This window comes from Mytilus trossulus, chromosome 7, assembly GCF_036588685.1.
Source record: "Mytilus trossulus isolate FHL-02 chromosome 7, PNRI_Mtr1.1.1.hap1, whole genome shotgun sequence".
NCBI lineage: Eukaryota > Metazoa > Mollusca > Bivalvia > Mytilida > Mytilidae > Mytilus > Mytilus trossulus.
This window is the reverse complement of record NC_086379.1, coordinates 23,580,044-23,604,177: the sequence shown is the minus strand read 5'-3', so window position 1 is coordinate 23,604,177 and position 24,134 is coordinate 23,580,044. Positions and strand designations below refer to the sequence as shown.

Genomic DNA, 24,134 nt, shown 5'->3' with positions numbered 1-24,134 from the left:
ACCAAAAAACGACATTTATATGACTAAAAAAAGACATTTATATGACAAAAAAAAGACATTTATATCACAAAAAAAAAAGACATTTATATGACAAAATAGAAGACATTTATATGATAAAAGAAAAAGACATGTATATGATAAAATATGAGACATTTATATGACAAAAAAAGACATTTATATGACTAAAAAAGACATTTATATGACTAAAAAAGACATTTATATGACTAAAAAAGACATTTATATGATAAAATATGATACATTTCTCAGTCTATAGTTTTCTATGTAGTCATGGTGGTTTTTTATGAACTTATTTGTATTTCCTCGTTTTTTTCTGTTTTGCCATACTTGTCAGTTTCTTATTCGCCTCATGATCAGTCAAAGCACAGAATCATAATACAGCATGCTAAATGGAAACTTGCTAATGCATATTACGAACATGACAAAAGGGGAGCTTCTATATCTATGAAAAAATGTATATTTGAGGTATGTGACAAAAAAATTCTTGTCCTTTGGTCTTTTGGTGGATAGATGTCCAATTGGCAAATTAAATATCATCAACCTGACTATTCATGAAAAAGTTGCAACTAGATATAAAGCAAACAACAATCAACCAATCCTTTAAGTTTATGACAAACGCTTGAGTATAACTAATTCAGAATACACTTGAAGGGAAATCATACAATTTTTTTTTTCTAAAGATATTCATCTTAAACTGGATAGAAAGCAGGAATAACTAGTGATGTTAGAGATGCATTTAACTTTCTATCCGAAGGCAATATAACACATCATAAAATACAATATTCTATGAGGTAATTTTCGTAATTACCCTTTATATCCTCGGGTTACCTAGTGAGTTCATAAAAATAATTAAAAAAGGTGATATGCGTGTTGGCCCCAGATGACTTTTAAAATGTAAACATCATTGAAAAAATTCCAAATTATCTCCCTTTGGTGAAAAAATGCCATTTTTTGGCTTTAAAATTGAAATATCTCTTTAAACTCATCGGTGACCTATATTTTTTAATATAATTTCGATATATGATGTACTGAAACTAAATTATTGTAAAATTTGAGCGATTTCTGTAATAAATTTCATTTTTTAATTGCGATATTACCTTTATTTCTCCTATTAGTTCAACAGAAAAAAAAACACTTTTATGCTTCTTTCGAAGGCAGACTGTGAGCGCAAATGAACGGTGACCCCATTTTTTTATTTTATTTTTCTATTAACTATAAGATAAAGTTTATTTATAGAAAAATATAGAGAAATCCTATATAAATGATTTAGAACTGCGAACCCCCTTAATGTTGTTGCAACTACTTAAAAAGTAAAATAGCAAAAATACCGAACTCTAAGGAAAATTCAAAGGGAAAGTCTTTCATCAAATGGGAAAATCACGTGAGAAAAAAAATATACTCAAAAGCTCAAACACATCAAACGAATGAAAACAGTTCTCATATTCCTGACTTGGTACAGGCATTTCCTCATGTAGAAAATGGTGGATTAAACCTGGTTTTTTAGCTAGCTAAACCTATCACTTGAATGACAGTCGCATAATTTAGTTTTGATTTTTTTGAAAACTGTTTAGAAAATATTAAAATGGAGATTGGGTACAAATGTACCTAAGCTAGCAATATCAGTTCGTTCAAAATCATTTAGCTCTAGGTGAAATCAATTAGAGCTGAACAGATTCAAGCACTTTAGTTTTGACCTCAAGTGGGAGAATCATATAACAGTATATTGTACTACAAGCTCCTTTAAGTTACACCAGAAAAGAGGATGGTATAACAGAATGAAACTCAGATTGATAATAAATTACTCATTAATTACTCAGTGAAAATGGGGTTGACCATTTATACATATAACAGATATGAATTTATTAATTGTTTAGGTAACTACTGATGTAGGGAACAAATCGACAGGATATTTTAATCATAACTCAGCAGCTGTACCAATGGTGTCAGGAGCAGTAGCACTGGCTTTCAGTGCCAAGTAAGTCTGTTTGTAGATCACAGCAATAAATTCTCTGTGCTGAATTGTCTAATCTTTTTATGATATGCTTCAAGTGAGGATCCACAAGGAGTTATGAATACCTTTGTTTCATCTGTCGTATCACGAAATAGTTGGGTCATTAATCTATGTCATTTAAAGGAAAATAAAGACATATCTGCATTTAGTATGGGTTCCAATATTGAACAACATATTGGCCTTTAAACTATCCTGTTCATATTATTCTGCCAGTTTTCCCTTAATACTAGTTATTGATTGCTAAGTGAAAAGCAGTATGCAATTACTTTATCTGGTCCAAGGAGACTTCTGAATCCTTCACGGTAATATGACAACTTGAATACTACATTTATTTGACATTTTGAGGTATACTTTTGCATGATCACCAGTGATATAAATACAGACAGAAAAATAAGATTTTGCATGTGAGGTTTGATATTTTTATTGATACTAGCTTAGGTTGAGGAATCACTGTTAAGAAGTTAATTTCAATTAGATTTTCTGTGGTAACCATCTGCTTTCAACTGTGATATGTGTTTATATAGCATAAATTACTTTTAAGTATGTTAAACAAATGATTATTAGACAATGTCTGTACTTTAAAAAGGACAAGCACCTACCAACTTGTAATCGAAAGGATTTCCTAAGAAATTGTCTTTGGATTCATATTGATGGACAACTTAATATTCCTCGATGTCTTTCCTTGTACGTAATTTGCTGTATCAGAATCTAAAGGATTATAGGTAGTTTCATTGTAAGTACACCAATTTGAAAATGAAAATAACGTTAAGCTATTGGTTGAACTTCCATTGTTGTGGACGTTATTAACCAATCACAACGTTTTGAAGTATGGTTTTGAAATATTACCCAGAACGCAAAGGTTCTGAAACGGCAAATTGCTGATATGTTAAACAGATGTTAATTTAGCAACATGTTTTTGAATAAGTTGTCAAAAGTTCGTCAAACGAACTTTAAACTTGTAATCTTATTGATTTCTTTATAGAATACAAATAATTTTGCCAATTGTGTTTTAATCGAATGTTTGCTAAAACAAAACTAGTCTAGTCTTATGAAATATATGGAACATTTTGGAATTGGATGTGAACTATTAAAATAATTTAAACCAAAAAACAAATATCAAAGGTTAATGAAATAATATTACTTAAAATTGATAATAATCTCTCAATTGAACAAATTGTGAACATTTCAAGAACTATAAGTTCCTCAAATTATAAGTTCGAGATGGAAGAAATATTATGAAATATTATTTCAACTGGAACAAATATTACAGTATTTGTTCCTAGCGGAATAAAGGTTATTGAATATGTGTTCCAACATGAACAGATAGCATGGCATTGTTTCTAACAAAGTTTCCAGTGGAACTTCTGTTAGCGGAACAAATATACGTGTTTGTCCCATCTCCGACAAAAGTAACAGAATGCGAGACAAACGCTAATCCAGCACCTGCAGTGTTAGAGTTTTGTATAAGATATCATATTTCAGAAGATAAAACGCTGGATAGTCCACAGTATGCTGATGCCTAATAGTCTAAAATTTGTTTCTTGCATATGTTCATTGTCCCTGACCTAATTTTCATGAATCAATGACAACTTAAGAAACTAAATAGATATTTATATCATGTGATTTTTTTCAGTTATTATGAGTAATACGACAACTATATATGGAATATAGAATCATTGCAAGGTAAACAGATAAAACTAAGGATATATGGTATAATAGCCAATAAGACATCTTTGAACCAAGTATAAGGATTTACACAACTATATGTCCATCTGACCGTTATCTAATTTTCAAGGTGTATTTGTCTTTGAAATGTTTATGGTACAAAGGTCAGTTTAAGATACTGTAAATAATAGGTCAACTATGTTCAGTGTATAGAATTATTGTAAGGTGACCATCTGACACGTTTATTTTATTTTGATCCCGTTTTCATTGTTAAATGGTTTTTTTTCTTGATTAGGTCCATTTTTTTAGATACTTTAAGAAATAAGTCAACTACATTTTGTGTATTCAATGATTGTAAGGTACATATGTCTGTCTGACACAGTGATCTGACCTTGATCTCATTTTCATGGTTCTTCCATCGTTCTGATATTTTCGTGATTAGGTCAAATCTCAGATACTTAAAAGTGAAAAGCCAATTATCAGTATGTGTATAGAATGAGTGTACATGTTCATCTGGTGTTCACTTGACCTTGTCTCCTTTTTCACGGTTCATTGGTCAACATACATGTGCAGGTCTATTTCACAGATAATTTAAGTAACTGATAAATTTTATGCTGTATAAAGAATGCTTGTAAATTGTACATATCCGCTTACACATTCATCTTATCTTGACCTCAATTAGTAATAAACTAGATCAATCATATGTGGTTTATAGTGTAAAAATATATAAAGATGCCTTTAGAATATAGAATTATTAAATAGTTTTCTTTTTTTAATATTGCCTTTAAATGTTAGTTTAATTACTAGTATTATTTTTATTTTTTGAATTATCAACAACTGTTAAAATTGTTCAAGGTTCTAAACAATTGCAATAGGAAATAAAGTTTTACCATGTTAAAATATTTGGTGACTGTTTAGAAAAAATTAAAAAAGAAAATTAAAAAATGTTTTAGCAGTTTCTACAATGTAGAAGTACATCTTTTCGCAATAGAAGTACTTGTTCGAAAATGTTAGAAGATACTCAAGAAAAGGCACAATAAATTAGGATCCGATTGACTGCAGAAAGTTGCACTTCTACAAATGTACTATACAAAAACTGTAGTTAACTTACTGCAGCCATCTCTTTTACTCCCTGCAGATTTTTTTTATTTTAGATTCGCTCATGTTGCGCTGAAATGAATTCTTTTTTACTTTTAGTTCTGATTAAATGTAAAATGGCCTCTAGAAGCAATGGTTGCTTCTGATTGGCAAATTTTCAAAAATTTTACCTGAAACAACACGTAGAAATGTTTTGAAAGAGGGACGAAAGATACCAAAGGGACAGTCAAACTCATAAATCTTAAACAAACTGACAACGCCATGGTTAAAAATGAAAAAGACAAACAGAAAAACAATAGTACACATGACACAGCATAGAAAACTAAAGAATAAACAACACGAACCCCACCAAAAACTAGGGGTGATCTCATGTGCTCCGGAAGGGTAAGCAGATCCTGCTCCACATGCGGCACCCGTCGTGTTGCTCATGTGATTACAAATCCGGTAAATAGTCTAATTCGGTAGGTCAAATTCATGAAAGGGAAGGGGATTGTAGTAACGACGTGAGGAACAAATCCGATATCATTTGTGAAATGGTTATTCCATAACGGTCAACCAACTCGTGATGGCGTCCGAAAAATTTACGAAGGGATGATTTCAACTTCACCATTTGGAACTCTTGATTTAATAGCTTCCTTGTGAGCAGTAACCTTCTATCAAGAAAATCATGATAGGAAATGCAAGCACGGGAATATCGTATCAATTGAGAGATATATACCCCGTATGCAGGTGCTGCTGGAATGTTGCTACTTAGAAATGGAAAGTTCACAATTGGAAAGCTGAAATCATCTCTTTTGTCGTAAAGTTTTGTCTTCAACCGACCCTCATTGTCAATTTCTAGATGTAAGTCAAGACATGAAGCTGACTTAACTGTATCTGTAGTATCCTTTATCTCCAATTCGATGGGATAGATGCGTTCCACATAGTCACCAAATTTTGAATTGTTTAGTGAAAGAACGTCATCTATATAGCGGAAAGTAGAGTTAAAGGATATTGCTAACTTCTTATCTTTCTTCCTAAGAAGTTCCTGCATGAAGTCAGCCTCATAATAATAAAGAAACAAGTCAGCAAGTAGAGGGGCACAGTTTGTTCCCATTGGGATGCCGACAGTCTGTTGAATAACACGTCCTCCGAACGTAACAAATATGTTGTCAATCAAGAAATCAAGCATCTTGATAATATCGGTTTCAGAGAATTTTTTGTTTGAATCAGAGTGATTCTTTACAAAGTAGGATTTATCCCTCCCTAAGACAAGATACTTGTATCTACGTTGGCCATTCTTTTTTATGAAGCAAAGTAATACCAACTCTTTTAATTTGTCTTTAAGTTTGGAATGTGGAATACTTGTGTAAAGAGTAGAGAAGTCAAATGTTTTAATACTGTTACAAGATGAAAGAGAGTTAGATTGTATGTACTCTAAAAGATCTTTGGAATTTTTAAGTATCCACATCTGATTCACGCCACCTCTAGAATAGGCAGTTTCACAATAACTTTGAAGCCCGTCTTTGATTGCTGATAAAATTGATGTTAATAATTTAGAAAGAGGTTTTGTGGAGCACTTGGAAGACCCAGCAATATACCGCTGTTTGTAAGGACACTTATGTAGTTTAGGTATCCAATACAGTGATGGAAGATCCAGTTCTTCATCTTTGGTTGAAATACCAAAGGAACAAAGACCAGACCTATGATCATCCAGGATTTCCTCTTTGGTAAGTGTCATGAGGGTATATGTTGAGTTTCCAAGTGAATTTTCTATACCTAATTCGTTTATCAAGCAATTAATGTAATGACTTTTACAGACAAAAACGATGTTATTTGGGGCTTTGTCTGCGGGGACAACAACATATTTATCATGGAGGTCGGATAGGTGTTTAGCAACATTTGGGTCTTTAAAAATTGACGTAGCATGGGCATTGATGGACCCATTCAGTTTCTTAATTCTGATTTGTATTAAGGACCTCACTGCCTTTATCCATTCGGATAGAGTGTATACGTCTTCCTTCTCGCGCTTAGGCCATTGCCTGGCATAATCCTCGACTGAATCCATCAAAATTGCAGGGATTGATGATTTTATGACACTCAACAAAGGAACCTTGTTGATAGTAATTGATAGCAAACACTGTAGTTTTGATGGCCTAAATGGTATTAAAACTCTGTGAACAATCACTTATTCATCTTCTGTGAACCCTTCCAGGCATGATGTATGGAAAACCCCGAAAAAAAGTCCTGAAATGGTTATATTCAGATGTTAAACATGGCCACGAGAGGAAATTGTTCATTCCGATTGATAAATCAGCAAAATATTCTCTAAAACTTCAAAACAATATATCTTGAACCTGTAGGGGATTCATCAAAATAAAAAAAATATGTAGCTTAATTTGACAGAAGTTATCTTTTCTTTAGCAATAAAAGAATAAATATTTCAGGTAATCGATTTAGGCTGCTAAGGAGCCTCTTATTATATTATCCATTCAACTGTTCTGTATTACATATTCTTGGTTAGAAAATAATTATGGTCTTACCAAATAATGCCACCACTGGTTATTCATGTTACTTTATAATTTATATTTAAGTTGCATGCTATCATTATTATATATAATTATTTTTTAGTCCAAAGCTATCATATCGTGATGTGATGCACCTTCTGGTTTTAACATCTAGGGGTGATCTGCCTGAATTTAAACAAGGAAACTATTTCATTAAGAATGCAGCAAACTTATCAGGTATATGTAGATTAAGGCCATATCTTTTTTTAATTTCTTTTGCTTCAAGTCAAATTGTTAAAACCTTCCAACCAGATAGCAAGGAAGAAAAAAAATAAAAACAAATAAAAACAATTTCATAAACTGAAAAAGTCATACAGTAAGTGAGACATCGGTAAATAATGTTTATAATCTGAATCAATCAATGTATGATTTTGGTAATATATATGACTGCTTTCAGAATTTCCCAACATCTTTATTTCTTGATTTTCAAAAGATTTTCAAAAGTACACTTTTTGTGTTACTTTTTTTTTTTTTTTTTTTTTTTTTTTTTTTCTCAGATCACTTTATGCAGACATATGCCCAAACAAATGTCCATCCTGTAAAATTTGATATTAAAAAGTAAACAAATACTTTCCCAAAACTAATTATGTTGTAAATATATCTTGTAGAAACTGTCTATTTTGTAGTTTCTTCATATTTTGGATTTGGCTTGCTGGATATGGGAGCACTTGTTAAACGGAGTCGTGGTTGGAACAATGTACCAGTAAAGGAGAGCTGTAATGCAATCAATCCCCATCGTAACCCGTATGTATCAGTAACAATCCAGCTTCTGGAGCTTTCATGTACTCTTCACTACTGTTTATTTTGTCATAAACTTTGTTGAAGAGTTGTTCGCTTAACAAGTCTGTTTCTCACTTAAATGTTTTCAAAATACACATATTTATAAATCTTGCGAGTATAGTTTCAGACTCTGTGTAGGACGTTTAAGTGCAGATACTGATTATGAGTTTAAAAAATGGTAAATTTAAAATTCTAATGGGTACTGTAATGTATCTGTATGTTTTTATCAGGTGCCTAATAAATTTATATACATTTCTTCCTAAATTGCCAAAATTAAATAGAGAAAATAGAAAGACCTATTTAAAAGAATGAAAACTATAAACAAGGACTACTTAAATTTTGATAACCTAGATGAAACAAATGGACCTAAACATTTAATCACACATCTCGCAGTCAAATTAAAATAACAGTGTCCTTCGTACGACAGTCATTGAAACTGAAGACTAACTGTTTTTATATATTAACTTAAAGTTAAACTTTCAACTAGTTGTATACATGTTAGTATCATAATGTTCCACTGACTAATCAGTGGAAACCTTTAGTAATCAGCGTCCCTGAGCATCCGTTTGTCACAAATTGTTTCCGCTCTCTAACTTTCAAATCCCTTGAAGTTGGGTAATGACACTTGGCATGATTATTCACCACAACAACAACTTATGTAAATGAAGACAATCTTACAGTGAAAGTCATGTTCAAAAACTTAAATCAACTTAGCTATCCCTGTGCATATGTACACAAAATGTTTCTGCTTTCTCTTTCTTTAAAACCCCTAGGAGCATTGGGTTGAATTATTGGTGCATCAGAAACAGTCTGCCTTCCATGGGTATAAGCTATATTTACACAAGATAACCCTGATTTCTTATTTGCATCACAATTTACTTGTTAACTCAGGTGGGGCCCTAAGTGATTGGTTCCATCATTATCGTCTAGTGTAATTGTCCCTACCGAGCTTTTACATCAGAAATGTCAGACGAATTCATATAGTAAAAAATGAAAGCAACACATATAAATTTCATGCGTCCAAAACTCTTTTCTTGGTTTACCTTCATCAGGAACCCCCGAAGCCGAATATTTGATCGCAAAAGATGTAGTAGAACCGATACAGCTGAAGAGCTTGATGACAAAAAAAAACATAAAAATAATAGCCAAATCCATCTAACTTTGCCTGACCAAATGCTGAGGGAGTTGAAACCTTAATTTCTTAATCATTTAAAAATTTATAAACTGTAAATTTAAGACGAGCTTGTTAAAAATCATGTCAGTACCATAGTATCATAGTACTGACTACTGAGCTGATGAAACCCCCTGGGACTGAAGTCCTTCAGCAGCGGTATCGACCAATGACAATGTTTGCCAATTTTTGCGTTTATTCCAATTATATTGAAAACTATAATACATACACAGAAACCTTAAATAGCATGACGATTTTTACCAATTTGTTGTGTTATTGTCTATAATTTTGGAACTATACCAGACAGAGATAAACTTTAGATAGTAAAAACGATTCTCAGGACAGGACAGGATCGACAAACGAAAATAATTGCAAAACCGTTGGTCAATTTTTACCATTTTTTTCGTTTTTGCCTATTATTTGGTAAACTTAAACAATAGATTGATGGAAAATAAAAAAAACACTATCAGCAAGACAAGATCTTCAAGCAAGTCAACATGGCCCAAATTGTCAGTAATTCCTTAAACAGTGTGTTAAAGGAGTAATTGCCCTTAAATGACGATTGTTACCAAGTTTTTTGCGTTTTTGCCTATTACAATGTATTTTGAAAACTATAATAGATAGATAGAAACTTTAAAAACAGAAATGATGAGCAGGACATTATTTAACGAATACGTCAACGGGCCGAAATTGTCAGTCATTCCTTTCAAGATGATTTTTACCATTTTTTCCTTTTTTTGTGATAACCTGGTGAATAAAGAAAAACTGTTAACAACAAAAATGGTCAACATAGCCGAAATTGCCAGTCGATTCCTGATAGGAGTTATTGCCCTTAAATGACAATTTTAACCCTTTTTTCATTTGTGGCAAAACATATAGAAGATAGAGAGAAACTGTAAAATAGTAAAAATAATCAACCAAAAAGATGTTGGAGAGTGGCCCTTGTAGAAGATGCACAAGGATCCAGTTGAAACGTCGTCATAAACATGATAAACTTTAAGAAAAATCTTCACCTCTAAAACTACTGGGCCAAATGTCAACAAACTTTACCTGAACAACCCATTTTTGAGTAATTGTCATAGAAAAGTATTTTGTTTGGAAAATTTCGAGGTTTTAACCTTGAAAACAGCTGTAACAGATAAAGTGAAATTTTAAACGGTTAAAATGGCAAGAAAAATAAGAATTATAAATAAGTCAGCATAGCAGAAATCGTTAATTGACCTCTTATAGGCGATATTGCCTTTGAATGATGATTTTGACCCTTTTTGCATTTTTTGCGGAACCTATATAGTAGTCATGGTGGTTAGAGAGAATATTTCGATAATAATATGTTAAGTAAAATAAGATCTACAAATAAGTCAAAATGGGGAAAGTTGTCAATTGACCCTTTATATGAGTTATTGCCCATGAAAGACGTATTTTACCCACATCATAGATAGACAAAAACGTTAAAATAAATATGTTCAGCAAAATAAGATCTACGATGTAGTCAAATGGTCAAAATCGTCAAATTACCCTTTTTAGGAGATATTGCCTTGAACGATGGTTTTCACCTATTTTTACATTTTTTGCAGAAACCATAACATATAGAGAGAATTGTAATTTGCATAGATGCTAGGCACAATAAGATCTACTGATAAATCAAGATGGCCTTATTGGAGTCATTTCCTCTAACAATGTCTAAGTGATGTCTTTTACAAATGTACCCATTTTTTTTTCAAAGACTATAGTGGATAGAGATAAACCTAAAAAAGCAAAAAAGAGCAGAATTATGATTCATTATGATTCCACCATTTCATGGAAGAAATGGAAATTTGACCATTGTTTGAACTATTGTACCACATGGACACAAAACTCTGCCTGTTGAATAAAAGCTACAACAATGATTGATTGATTGTTGTGTGCTTATATTTTACAGTCCAGAGACAAATATTTCATGTGTGTTGAAGACGAGAACAAATTAATAATTAGTACAATAAGTAGGTCCTGTTATATGTGTTTGCCGAGAAGAAGGGCGGGACATTTGGAATTCCACTGAAATAGGAGGGCATATTGTATAAAGAAAGACATGTATCCTTGCAACATGCAATGCAATGTTGATATTTGACCATTTAAGTGAACAATCAGCTGAAGGGAAGATAACCTTACTAGTTATATTTTTCAGAGTGGAAAGTCCCTATAATTTTGTACATGTACACTCATGCAACATCAGTTACACAGAACATGTTGAAGTATCACTCAAGGTAAACCACCGACATGCTGGGCAGATACAGTGGGTTCTAATATCGCCTCACGGAACCAGATCTACAATACTACCAGGCAGGATATTGGATTCAACAAAATATATGAACTTTACTGTATTAACTGTTCAGATGTGGGGAGAAACACCTAATGGATACTGGACTTTAGAACCTACAGCTCTCTTTGAAATAAACTTAGGTACGTATTTAAATGCTCTGTCTCTTTGTCCTTGCTTAGTTTATATAGCAATTGCTGTTCCTGTTGTAATTCAGTTAAAATTTATGTGGAAATAAGTCATTCTTTTGGTTTATCATCAATATATCTGTGTAGCCTATTAAGTTGTTATATAGAGTAATTCTACTTCAGCAATGGGAATGATATACTAACAAGAACTACCTTTGGTAGCTATTACTGCTAGTGGACTTTTTGTTCCCGGGCGTACCTTCTGCCAATGCCAATAGCAAATTGTTTTTGTACATACATGATTAAATTATATATTCGGTCTTAGCTTTCTATTTACAAGATAAGTGAAATATTAATAAAAATTAAGATTGCATCTACTTCAGGAAAAGTTGACCTTGTTTGGGTTATTATATTAAGGGGGTTAAAGTTCAATCTGGCAACATGTGATGTGACTGTTCAACACGAACTTTTTCGGTGTTTTCGTTTGTATGTCCTCTTGCAGTTGTTTCTTAAGGAATTTTCTTTGATATTATTTAACCCCTCGACATGCTCGTCCGAATTTAAAGCATTTCTTTATTAAATTCGTTGGTATATATAAACAAAACTCTCATGTAGATTTGGTTGCTCCCAGGCACGTATTCTCTTTTCTTTCAAACAATGTTTAATAACATAATAATCCGATATAATTTGATAACAATATTCAAATTGACATATTCATGCAACCAATTGTCCAACACATCATTATATGTAAATGAACTTAAATTCTATATGATCCATGTATTCGTAATGGCAAGAAATGGAGAAATGTATGCTGTAGTTACTGTGAGCACCTTCGATGAACTGACTGCTCAACAATTTCTTTATAAAGTATACTTGAACCCCTACCTTAAAACCGCCAAAGGATTGCACGTGCATATATTACTCATATATCTAAATCAAAATGACAAGAACCCGTTTTACAACTGCTCTAACCAGTTTAAAAATATAAATAATATAACTATATTAAACACAGGGAAAACCTCAAAGTTCCAACGAAAAAAATATAATTATAGCCTCTTTCAACATATGAATACACGGTGATGTTGGTAGACCCCAACAAAATGTGTCTGTACATTATGTCAAACTCTAAATCGTCCTTAGTCTACTCTGGAGATTATTAAAAAAGCGAGTTTTTTTTTAGACATTTGATTTTTTCTCCATCTAAATGAACCTCTCAATGTCTTTTCTAAAAATTGTCTTATAACTGAAATGGAGATAATTAAATTGTGTGCACAAATGATTTTCCCTTAAAATGCTCAGAGATTTGAAAGTTTGATAAGTGTGTAGGGTCACAGAGTGGAGATGACTTATGTGCTTATGTTTGGTTATTCATATCAGTAAAATTATAAGACAGTTTTGAGTTTTGCCTTTATTACAGAAAAAAGTTTTTTATAAGGGCTATTCGATTAAAATGGGCGGAGAAGTTAAAAAGAGACTTACAATTACAAAACCCCCTTCAATGAAAATGGAATTATATCAATGTTTTAAAGCTAAACAGAGTATTGTTTAACCTGACTAATTTTATTTTTTTTAGATGGTGGTACAGTGGAGTTAATCAGTCTAACTATACATGGGTTTAACTGTTCATCATCTGACTTAAAATGTTTAAAGCCTGCTGTACAAGGTAATTGAATAAACCACTGTTATATCAACTAATTTTGAGTTTTTAGACTTACTACTACCATAGATGTATAAAGCCATAGATAAAGTACTCAAACTATGTCCCACTGAACACCCTGTAAATCACCTCGAAATATCAAAAGCACGGCAATCAGGGCCTGATGGCCTGTGATGTAAGTGATATTTTCAGACTAATTACCTATCATAATTACACATAAATAATTGGTCCGTCGTCTTATTAGACGATGATTAATTTCCTATACCTGTCTCACGTAAAACATTTCAAGGGTGTAGAACCTATATAATTGTCAAGATGGAAAATTGTTTTAATGGATGATTATTTTGTGAAAATTGGTCAACAAATGAGAAGTTTATGGCGTAGTAAAAATAACAAAATAGAAAAATCATGGGAACTTGACAAAAAAGGTATCTTAAATCAAATTGTCAAAGCACTTGCATGAGTTGCACTCAGCTTATAAGACTTATATGATTTACGAGAGATGAAACTTTGTCAACCAATGGTAGAAACGGCTAGGATGTTGAACTGAGCCAAATTTTCTATGATGACTTAATGAATAATGCTTTGGTAGAGAATCACAATAATGACATAGTATTGGGTGTCATTTTCGTCACAATTAACTTTGTAATGAAAGAAATTATTATTTAATTTTCCAGAAAAGAATAGGGTATTAATTTTTCGAAGTATTGTTATATTATGCCGTTACAAGAAGGTCTTGAAAATTTAATAGATCCAATTTTAAAGTGATACCGTATCATCTTCAACAGAAAAGTTGTGCATCTGCAATTTTTACTGGGACCAAATATAATATATGGACTATGTTTTGTCCCAGATTTATATAATCAGATATCTATGGAATGGCAGATCATATACCATTTCGTATATGAAAATGTCACATAACTTGAACGTTTTAGAGACATTGACTGGATATTGAATTAAAAAACCAAATTAAGTATTATTTCATGGATTTCTTCTCATATAAATTCAATTGTATGCGGACATGGTAGCTAATGTAAATATGAGTGGTCAAAATTTACCGATAAATAGATTAACAGGAATAATCCAAAGAACCATGATAGTACTCTTCAGATTGGCAATTTATTTGATATCAATCAACAACAATTACCAATTAAGGTTAAACAACACCAAACTTAACATGTCTGATAACATTTCGGTTAATATCATCTTCTTTTGACGTGGGGTCAGTACTTTGTCTGTGGCGTCATACATTTGTGCTACAACTGACATAAAATTTGCTCAAATTGACCTAATGATGCATGTGCAAAACAATGATTTCGTTTTGTGACTTCTGATGTTTTTGTGTTGAGGTAAACAGATAACGTAATATTTTTCGTTTCTGTCAATGTCAGACAAACTAGAAAACTGTGTATTGGGATTTTTGATAGGCAGCTTTGTTAATATTAAAGTGTAAAAGAAACCTCAAATGGATCAACATTTGACTTTAATATTTGAAATAGGAATACTCATTTTGACTTGTAGAAAAACATTGACCTATGGCAGGGTCAAACTAACAATTTGAGTACTGGAATCTTCCTTTTTAGCTCACCTGGCCCAAAGCTTTTCTCACCACTTGATGTCCGTCGTCCGTCGTCGCCGTCGTCGTTAAATTTTTACATTTTGAACTTCTTTTAGAGAACCACTGAATGGAATGATACCAAACATGGCATGAATGTTCCTTATGAGGTGCTGACCAAGTGTTGTTACTTAATAGCTGATCCAACATTCAAGATGACCGTCAGCAGGGGGACTTAGTTTAACATAGGACCCTATGGAAAATGCATACACATGACTTCTTTTAGAGAACCACTGAATGGAATGAAACCAAACATGGCATGAATGTTCCTTATGAGTTGCTGACCAAGTGTTGTTCTTTGTAGCTGATCCACCATCCAAGATGGTAGCCATTGGGGGACTTAGTTTTACATAGGACTCTATGGGAAATACATACACATGTCTTCTTTTAGTCAACCACTGAATTGAATGAAACCAAACATGGCATGAATGTTCCTTATGAGGTGCTGACCAAGTGTTGTTACTTAATAGCTGATCCAACATTCAAGATGACCGTCAGCAGGGGGACTTAGTTTAACATAGGACCCTATGGAAAATGCATACACATGACTTCTTTTAGAGAACCACTGAATGGAATGAAACCAAACATGGCATGAATGTTCCTTATGAGTTGCTGACCAAGTGTTGTTCTTTGTAGCTGATCCACCATCCAAGATGGTAGCCATTGGGGGACTTAGTTTTACATAGGACTCTATGGGAAATACATACACATGTCTTCTTTTAGTCAACCACTGAATTGAATGAAACCAGACATGGCATGAATGTTCCTTATGAGGTGCTGACCAAGTGTTGTTATTTTGTAGCCGATCCATCATCCAAAATGGCCGCAAGTGGGGGGACTTAGTGTAACATTGAACCCTATGGGAAATGCACACAAACGTCTTTTTCTAGAGAACCACTGTTACTTTTAGCCAAATTTTATATTTTTTAATATGATTTCAAAAACCCAAGTAGAATCAGGTCAGCCATACAGGCTCTTGAGAGCCTCTAGTTTTTAAATCCAATTTTACATGATCATAGAAAATTTTGTTTGGGTTAAGGTAGTTTACCATAACGTTGTGGTCACATCAACTTGAAAAAAGTAAAACAAAACTTTATGAATTGCATGCATACGAAGCGCTTTTATGGATTTGAAACTTAGAACACAAATTAATTATGATGTAAATTTATATGCCAAATTGGGGTTTGACCTTAAAATTGGTTTCACAGTTTACTGAACATAGAAAATTGATAGCGCTAGCGGGGAATTGTGCAATATGGACACATACTTGTCCGTACAACTGACCATGCTTTTACTACTTATTTATGCAATGTTTCTGAGCTTCTGAGCTTCTGATTGTTGTTTAAATATTTAAGACGTTAATAGTCAGACACTCGTACACGACTGTTGTTGTCATGAATTGATACACTATATCCTCATTTTTCATTGTTTAATAATATAACCATTGCTTTGCAGATAAATCCCTTTTTACCACACCACTCCCAGATGTTACAGATAAACTTCCAGATGTTACAGATACACTCCCAGATGTTACAGACAAACTCCCAGATGTTACAGATAGACTCCCAGATGTTACAGATAAACTCCCAGATGTTACAGATAAACTCCCAGATGTTACAGATAAATCTGATAAAAGACCTAACTCTACCATTATGATAATAATTGTTGTCGTATTAGGTATAGGTTTAGTCATAAGTGGAATTCTACTTCTGTGCTATGTCAAGAAAAAGAAACAATTCAGTTTTAAAGATAGATTGAGGTATGTCTATCATTTACAATGTATACAACCAATTATGTATGCTGTAAACATGGAACTTTTAGAGTTTTTTTCACTTCTATTTTTTGCACGAAGAAAGTATCTCCCATGTGAATAGTTTATACAAATCAACAATAATGGTGTGAAGGGCCAACTTATTGTTCCAGGTACGAATTTAACACCACAAAAAATATTTATGTCTACAGTAGTATTTTGGGGATCTGCTGATGAAGTTGAAAATGGCCAAATATGAAAAACGATGAAAAAACAAACAATAGAACACTACATAAAAAAAGACTGAGAAACGGGAACCCCACCAAAAACCGGGGTAATATTAAAACTATATTGAGTTATTTGAGATGTAACTTTTGAAAGAATTTTGAGAAATATAAGGATTGCTTAATCATTCTGAGATTTCTGTTTTTAACGTGCCCTGGGAAGATGTGCATGCAGTGACAGGTCGTCATTTCTTTTTTCAGACAAAGATATGTTTAAGCTTTGATTACAAATTTCTTTCAAAACAGTTTAGAAAAGTTTAACCAATTTCAAAATTAAAATGTATTCCCCTCTTTGATACAGTGAAACTTTTTGATTTGAAATGACTTAAATACATTATAATATAAAAAGGGATAATAGACGGTGTGATACGATTGCCAATAAGACAACTATCCACCAGAGATCATATGACGTAAATGTAAGCAGCTATAGGTCAGGGTATGACCTTTAACAATGAGCAAAATCAGTATCGTAAAGTAAGCCGTAAAAGAACCAGACATGATAAAATGTAAAACAATTCAAACAAGAAAACTTTAGGTACAAAACAGTAAACAAAAAACAAATTTGATAGACAGCGACCAACGACATGCACTGAATTACAGGATCCTGACTTGGGACAGACACGTACAGAAGTGGCGGGGTTAAACATGTTTGTAAACGCTCAACCTTTCCCCGATCCTAGACAGTTGTGTATCAGAACAACATTAGAACAAACCGTAAAAATTGCGGTCTGGAACATTGAAATCGGCCTGAATCATCAGATCGCCACAAAGTACAAAAATCAAATAACATAAAGAATAAAGACACAAAGCACCGATCTAATATAATTCACAGTTACTGAAAGCTAGTTCAAAGCCAATTAAAACTAATAAATGATTTATGATTCCCAGACTAAAATATCAATCAGTATGCATCGAATGGATTTAGTGTAAAGACGTCATAAACAAATAATAAGTTCAGATTTAGAAAAGGTTCAGAGTTTATAGGCAGAGTGAAATGAAATGTGTTTCAATAGTTTATTTGAAGAACCTTTTTGTTTTTTTGTTTCATAGTAGAAAAATATGGCATTAATGTTCATATTCAGTAGAAATGTCTATCGTTTAGTGGTTAGAATCATTTGGGATGGTACTGGTCCTTGCTTGTATCCATTATCTTACAAGAATAATTACAAATAAAGTTTCTGTTTCACAATATCCAAGAAAAACTGTAAATTCGCTACGTACTGGCAACTGATCCAAGACCAGAAGTAATGCTAAAAAAAAATCAACTGGTCCACAATATATACAGTGAAACCTGTATATAAAGGTCACCCTTTGTACAAGAGAAAACTGACCTTGAAAAAGAGATGACCTTTGAATTGAGTTTCAAAATGCAAAGGTATTACTAGAATGGGACAAGACTAATGTGACTTGACTAGGTTTTCCTTAAACAAAGATAACTTTTAAGCCAGGTTTGACTGTATAAAATCCTATGTTCACTTTGATATTTCGTTTGTGAATGCAGATCAGAGAATTACCTACACACACAATGTATATATATAAGATTATATAGAAACCAACCAACCAGCAAATTTAATACCTATTGACGTTCAGCACAAACAGAAAAAAAATACTACAGTCTAAAGATCTGTGCAATGATACTGATAAAGGATAAATATATACGAATAAGATGAAATAAAATCGAATTGACAGATATTTCGGCACCTTTTCAAAAGTGATAAACAATGAGTTATTTGTGTGTTAAAAGAGTTTACTCACTCATACAGGTAATCTTGCAGTTTATCCAATAAAAAAACAAAATAGTTGTAAAATTCAAATGTATATACATATTCCCCGATCAAGACTGTTTATAATAGACACGGAATACTAAATTGTGTGAACATTTATATATATATATAAGGTTGTTGTTTTATACTACTGCAGGATATACCAACTTTCAGAAAAGTAATGACTGTCTTAATATGGAAGTGTTTTCGGAGTGAAGATTACCTAATGTAGGGACTCTGTGGGACTGCGACGTCAAAGACCAAGACGTTATATCTGCCACTGTACAAAATATGGAAAAATGAACTTTCTAAAAACTGTCGAATCAATGTTTCGGAGGCAAAAAAGTTATATATAAGTAGATATTTCTGAAGCAAATATTGTATTTTGTTTCAAACTGTAATATGTGTGCACGAAATATTTTTTCACCTTTATTTACGTTTGAGAAAGACCGCCGTTTTTTTTTATATCAGCACTAAGCATATTTCGTCTGTTATCGCTTTAAACCTAGCCATCAGAGATACACCGGAAATGACTAAAATGAAAGTCTTCTAGCTCATTAAGATTTTTAAGTAGTTTTACAGCTTCAATTCAACCATTAATTACCGTCTTTTTTTTCCAGAATTAGGAATTTCCTGATCTTCCCGAAGCTTATACCTAGTGCATTCGATTTTATGAAAGTTTTTCTTTTAGAAACCGGTCTTTAGCTGTCAAAAAAATTTAAAAGATAAAAGCGATTTGTGTTTGAAGTAACGAATGTCACTCTTAAAACATTGTAAAATATGAACGTGTTTCGCTTTCAACGTCGTACTGATGTAAACGTAAAAGTTGAAATAAAAAATACACGCTTATATTACAATATCGTTTTTTTTACGATAGCAAGGCAACAAACAGGCTAAATAAATATTTCTTCCCCCATCAAGACTATTTATAGACACGGAATACTGAATTGTGTGAATATTTATATTATGAAATAAATAAAAAATAAGGAAATTATAGAATGTTAGAGGGGCGGGCCAGCTGATGGGAACTTTAATTTAAACTAACGGCTGTTAGTCACTGCGATAACATTCCGATCTGTATACTTAGAGTGTTTTTTTTCGTTGAGACGTACAAATACTGAGCCACTCCGTCTCTATGTTTTTCTATGTGTATCCAACTCATGAGGTAAACCTTATACAACTAATTTGTTCTTATGGCATAGTGTTACACCACAGTCCCTTGTTCAGGCGAGTGATCGGCTCCCATTTAAATGTTTAACCCTGCCACATTATGTATGTACTTGTCCCAAGTCAGGAGCGCGTAATTTAGTGGTTGTCGTTTGTTGTTTTGTTACTTATTTGTATTTTATTAGTTCATTTTTCGATACATCACCTCGGCCGCTAGTTTTTTTGTTTTTTCAAAGCTGACTGTTTGGTACGGTCTTTGCTCATTTGCAACATATTTATATACCATTTTTATATCAATAAATATCTAAAAATGCCACATTTTCAATACTAAATTAATAATCCGATGCGCACATATTTACAGCGAAGCAGTCAACCGCTTTTTAGAAAGCTCAAATTTGTACTTTTTCTTAATTTTCAAAGTGAATATCATTGATGCGTTTTATTTTGATCTGTGTCATAAAGGCGTTTACCAGAACGTAATGTGACAATATGATGGGCTTAAAAAATATACAAATATATATATATATATATTATATAAACGAGTCTAAATTGAAAACTACGTTCAAACCTATGATTGCATATGGTTGCATAAAAAAACGCATTTTTTATACGTGTGCATGTAAAACAAATTTCGTTGTAGAAGGGTCTAAATACAGCACAAACAACATTTTCCAAAAGACCAAAAAATTGAAAAAGTATATTTAAACAAAACGCATTTGACTAACAGGTCGAACAACTGATGTTCTTAAACCCTGTTGACTGCCATTGGCGATTGCCACATAAAATTGATCACAAGATGTAACAAAATGGATCTTAATATGAATTTAATACTAAACAGAAAACGATAAACTTGTGGCCAAGATGAAATACCACAAACACAAGGTGTCAATATATATATATATATATATCTATACTATTAAACGAGAAGACCTCATTTTGGGTGTCGCTTCTCTTCCTTTCACAATAAATCAATCATCATGCCTTTGTGTCCTATAGGTAACATGCATAGTCGCATTTGTCATCCTTTCTTATGATTATTCAGATTTAGTTCTTTTGGGAGAAAAACGACAAAAAGGGGTCCGGATATGATTCCGCTCACACTGTCTTTTAGTCATATATATGACTTCCGGTTTGAAACATGCAAAAATGCAATCAATCGAACTAGTATATATTTGTTTAGGGGCCAGCTGAAGGACGCCTCCGGGTGTGGGAATTTCTCGCTACATTGAAGACCTGTTAATGACCTTCTGCTGTTGGTTTTTTTATTTGGTCGGGTTGTTGTCTCTTTGACACATTCCCCATTTCCATTCTCAATTTTAATCGTAAGATAAATAACAAAAATAAAAAAGAGATAAGTCAATCAGAGCGTTCTCCATATCATGGTGTTTAGATCGCAAGAACCACAACTATTATACCTCCTTAGAGAGGATAATTAATTTTCGCGTTTATCTACATGTAAACTAAGATTATACTACTTTAATATATAGAGACTCTCTGTTTTCTGTCTACTGCTTTTTAAATGTTTACTATTTAAATTAGAATAAGTAAAACATGTGACACAAGCAAGAACAACCAATCGAAGAACGTTCTCCATATCATGGTGTTTAGATCGCAAGAATCAAAACTATTATACCTCCTTAGTCTTAGAGAGGACAAATATTTTTCGCGTTTATCTACATGTAATCTACAATTATTCTATTTTAATATATAGAGACTCTGTATTTTGTCAGGGAATTTCTATGTTAGTATAGAAAGTTCCTGATTCTGTTTACTGTTTTCTTTGAAATGTTTACTATTTATAAAGGGGTCATACCACTTGCATATATATTAAAATAAGTAAAACATGCTCAACTTCATCTAAAACTACCTCGAACAAAAACTTCGAGATAGAGGCGGATTTATGGGGCCCGGCCCCTCCCCCTTTTCTTGAAAAAAATTGGTTGCTATTAAGGGAATCACTGAATCATGATCGAAGCGGGCCCCTCTTAGGCAGTCATCGGCCCCTGCGTATGAAAAGGACAGACGCACAAGACGGACGGACGACCGAACAAACGAACGCACAGGTGCACAGACTAGAAACCATAATTATTCTTGGCCATAATTGGGGCATACAAATTTATTGTTAAAAGGGAACATAGTAATTTTGCAAAAATGAAAGTAAGGTAGAGATTAGAGGGAAGCAGGACCTTTCTCGAGGCGGTGGGATCGGGTGTTTTTAAGCCCGGGATCCGGGAACTTATTTTTCGATTTCGGAATATGAATTTCTTTAAATTCTGCATCTCGGGATTTCATGATTTCAAGCCCGGGATTTCGGGATCTGGACCCCTCCAACATCCCCTAAAATAAGCCTCAGTCGGTATAAGTAATTTATACATGATTCAAATCCTACTATTGGCATGTTAATAAGGCTCTTAAAAGATAGCACTGATGGATTGTCATAGAAGCATAGTTTTAAGACTATCAGACTCTGGTCTATAGACTATATATAAGCAGTTACATTTATTTCATGTTTGAAACGGTGCAAATTTTTAATTTGATTTGACTTTTACCAAAAGAAGCATTGTAGCAAAGTAGAAGAATAATTATGGTCGTAGGCCAGAAACACGAATATAATTGATTTTAACAGAAAGGAACCAAATATCGGACTTTGGAAAAAGGGGGAGGGCTTTTGATAACTTTTATGTAATTCTTCATACATAATATCTTATACAAAAAAATATCCTACAACAGTTCACAAGCTGTATATGCCCGCGAAATGAATATAGTTTGTTTAGACTTTGTTTCGTTTCTACCACAAATAACAACCAGTCAATTATTAAATCATGGGAAAAGAACGACAACTTATGCAAAATCTTCCTCTCTGTTTCAGCTTACATCTTTCCAAAGTCATTTATTAGAATGCATTTACACAAGATACTCATATATTTCAATCACCGGAATTTACATTGAAGTAAATTAATTGTCAATTAACCATGTTTACAAAGAATTGATACTGCCGTTTCTTTAAAAAATGTAGTTACCTTCTCAGAATCTAAAAGTTTGTAAAGGCAAATGATATCAAGTGTTTTTGTTTAGTTCTAAAGAGATTCTACTGTAAATAAAGCAAATTGAATGAAATTTCTGTTGCAAAATAAAGCATCACAATTGCGAGATATTTTGTAAAAACGTAACCATATTTGTAAGATAAAAGTAGTATTTGCTTGCCATAAAATCCATCAGATGTGTCCTTTAATTATCGAAATCTGACCAATAATGTTGTGTTTAAAGTTTCAAGTTGATGCAACCACGACTTAGCGATAATTGTTTCTGTTTTTTAGTTTGAAAAAGTAAAGAAAGCTGTACAAAACTTTATGGATCTTCATTATACACGTTAAACAGCTAAGGCTTTGATATACTGGACTGCTTAATTGATAGATAAACAATAATAGCTCATAATAGTTACATTAAACGATCAGCTAGATTGAATTTTTATATTCGAGTTAACAAAAAAATATATTCTGTTTTAATGACAATCCATGTTACACCATGGACCCTCTCAATATCTAGCAATTAACATAAAACACTAAATATCAAATAAAAACAACAACACTGTTTGTATGTATATATGGAATTATGGGTCCTAAACGCGCCTCAACTTTGTACTTGCTTTGCTTCATAACTGTTTTATGAGAGCGTCGCTGATGGTCCTTATGTAGACGAAACGCGCGTCTGGCGTATTAGATTATAATTCTTTGATAACTATTAACTAGAATCAATGATACACTATTGGATCTCTAAAAATCCAGCAATTAACATACAAACTAAATATAAAACAAAAACAACAGAATTATTTGTGTGTATATATGTAATAAATAAAATGACAAATAAAATGAAAAACAAATTCCTGACACCTAAGGCTATCCAAGAAGGTTTCCAATATCTGCTGCCCTAAAATAAATATAGAAATATTTGAAAAAAAATCATCAGTTGTATTCTAGTATATTAAATAATGTTTATTTCAAATGTGTTGGATTTTTCGTGAAAGAAGTAGCGGTTGACACATTAACAATGGTGTGTTTGAACGAAGTAATTCATTAGTTGCCTTTTGTTGTTTTTATATTATATTCATTTTCTTTTACAAGGCTGTCAGTTTTCACGTATATATTATGTTTTAAATTTGCAATTTCAGCCATTTTTCAGCTACTT

General features: G+C 32.6%; 1 protein-coding gene across 3 annotated transcripts in view; it reads left to right on the top strand.

The window, feature by feature from the left end:
- LOC134724804 (furin-like protease 1) overlaps positions 1 to 20,451 on the top strand; it is a 65,307-nt gene extending 44,856 nt beyond the window's left edge. For 2 of the 3 annotated variants that reach the window (XM_063588064.1, XM_063588065.1), the window contains 7 exons: positions 1,893 to 1,993; positions 7,403 to 7,515; positions 7,965 to 8,082; positions 11,454 to 11,728; positions 13,287 to 13,376; positions 16,441 to 16,744; positions 18,940 to 20,449. In XM_063588064.1, the coding sequence (XP_063444134.1) occupies positions 1,893 to 1,993; positions 7,403 to 7,515; positions 7,965 to 8,082; positions 11,454 to 11,728; positions 13,287 to 13,376; positions 16,441 to 16,744; positions 18,940 to 18,964 (1,026 nt within the window). In that variant the 3' untranslated portion in view covers positions 18,965 to 20,449. Of the gene's footprint in view, positions 1 to 1,892; positions 1,994 to 7,402; positions 7,516 to 7,964; positions 8,083 to 11,453; positions 11,729 to 13,286; positions 13,377 to 16,440; positions 16,745 to 18,939 lie in introns of all 3 variants that reach the window. The other variant, XM_063588066.1, reaches the window with a different exon arrangement.
- Positions 20,452 to 24,134: the final 3,683 nt, after the last annotated feature.